The following is a 2,178-nucleotide window of genomic DNA, read 5'->3' as shown; positions in this document are numbered from 1 at the left end:
TACCTCTTTGAAACTAACAGACCAGTTTATCATCTCTTCTTTAATGACCAAACCTTGATCCTGGGAATTCCTGTAGATAAAGTCTCCTACTTTAACAAGCAACCAACTGTGATTAGGAAATCTCACAAGGTTGTGGATATCATACTGCATCATATTTCTTTCTTCATCCAGGGACATGTTGTACCCAATGCTGTTTACCACTTGGCTTTTCCTCAGAAATGGATGAAGCTGGAATAAAGGCAGGGTTTACAAATTAAAACTGCATTTAATGTAGAGTGGACAGTACATATCTATAAAGTAATCCTTTTATTTTAACATTTCTATTTACATATTCACTTTTCTGTAAGGGCTCAGTTAGGTTTGAGTGGTCAGCAGGTTGGGGTTCATGTAAGATGAACTCTTAAAAAAAGACAAAGGAGAAGTGGTTGTCACTCATCAGAAAAATTCCAGTATGTTTTCCAGAGTGTGATTTGTACTCAGACTCTCATAAAATCCAAACTAATAAAATCTGGTTTGGGAACCAGCAGTTAGAGTAATGGCTATGTCGCTGGACTCCGATGTAGTCGACCGTGGTTCGCATCCTGGACCCGGTGGCTTAAAACTCATGCCAGACGCGTGTGCATGCGTGCCCAAGATCCCGAGAGGAGAATGGAGGAGAAGGGATTGCAGCGTGACCATCTCCCCTGGGAGGTGATTTCTCGCTTTCTGTCTCTCTGTCTGTCTAGCGAACGCACGCACCCTATAGCAAAAACCTCTCCAAAAAATAAAAAATAATAAAATAAAATAAAATAAAATCTGGTTTGAACCAATTAGAGGCTAATCTTTGTGTCATTCATAAAAGGCACAACATGGGGTGAGATGGCAGAATAGTTAAGGTTGCTAAACCACAGATGGCCAAGCTGGCAACTTGCGTTCTGCACCTGTAGCTTACAAAACACACTGGGTAGGGCCAAGGTGGCAATGGTGATAAGGTGATGGGCTCCCACATGGTTGATCATGGTTCAAATCCTACACCTAATGAATTGCTTTCTGACTTTAACTTTCTCTTTCTCTTTAAAAATAATAATAAAATTATCTCTCTCTCTTTTTTTTTTTCAAAAAAACAGCACGTATGTGTGCATGCCCAAAATTCCCAGTGGAAGGAATTCCATTGGTCATGAATTCCAGTGATCATGATTACATTATGACCATTTTTATGGGGGGTGGGGTGATTTCTCACTTCTCTTATCTTTGTCTGGAAAATGCCAATGTCTTACCTAGTAAATAATTTTTACAAAAGTATTTATTCTATTTTATTCATTACTATTAATATTTTATATTGACCAAAAAGAGAGAGAGAGAAAGGGAGAAAGCAAGTTGAAAAGTCCAAGATTCTAATCATTGTCGATCGTGGGAAATGAGTGCCCTTACCACCACATTACTTGCCGGCTGCTTGTAGAAAATTTTTTTAAAAATCATTATATAGATGGATGGGTTTAGATTTTTGATAGTGGTAGTGATATTTTAAAGGTATGCATTTCTTCAAGTTTATCCAAATATGTACATTAAATATGTGCACTTTTGGATACTATTTAGATGCAGTAAAGCTTTTAAAAAAGGAACAGATATGTTTTGTTCTTATCTTTATTTTGGACATCTTTTGATTAGAGTGTGATTGTCATGTGACAATACAATAAACAATTTGTGACAAAATTTAAAATTAAAGCATCTAAATTCTAATAGGTATTTTTGCTTTTTGTTTTGTTTTGTTTTCTAGTGGAAATATGTCCTTACACAGAGAGAGAAATAGTGAGAAAAGAAGAGAAGAAAGCATTTCCCATAGGAAATGGTCAGTCTGAAATCACTTCTCCATTTCTCCCTCCTTTTTAGGTTTTGGGCCTGCATGCATACACACATGCCTGGAATGTTTCTTAGGCTTCCAGGTCTGGGACTTGGGACATGTAAAATCTAGCTGCCTCAATCACCAGGACATGGGATCAACCCACAAATAGATTTTTTTAAGAGAATAATTTATTTATTCTTATCTATTGTTATTATTTTAAATTTGCTGTAGGTCATGTGTGCTCATGAAAGAGAGAGAGAGTAAGAAAGCAAACTGCCAGGTCTGAAACTGGAACCATGATCGAGTCCAGTGACTTCACCACCACATAATATGCTGGCCTCATTAAAGAGATTTTT

At 37.0% G+C, this 2,178-nt stretch overlaps 1 protein-coding gene across 1 annotated transcript in view; it reads right to left on the bottom strand.

Moving 5' to 3' along the window:
• LOC102498442 (vomeronasal type-2 receptor 116-like) overlaps positions 1-2,178 on the bottom strand; it is a gene marked incomplete at its 5' end in the record, with an annotated part of 24,433 nt that overhangs the window by 9,558 nt on the left and 12,697 nt on the right. Inside the window, 1 exon segment of the mRNA XM_027766246.1 lies at positions 4-228. Coding sequence (XP_027622047.1) covers positions 4-228 — 225 coding nt within the window.

This window comes from Tupaia chinensis, unplaced genomic scaffold, assembly GCF_000334495.1.
Source record: "Tupaia chinensis unplaced genomic scaffold, TupChi_1.0 Scaffold141791_1, whole genome shotgun sequence".
In the NCBI taxonomy this organism is placed as follows: domain Eukaryota; kingdom Metazoa; phylum Chordata; class Mammalia; order Scandentia; family Tupaiidae; genus Tupaia; species Tupaia belangeri.
This window is presented reverse-complemented; position numbering and strand designations above follow the sequence as displayed.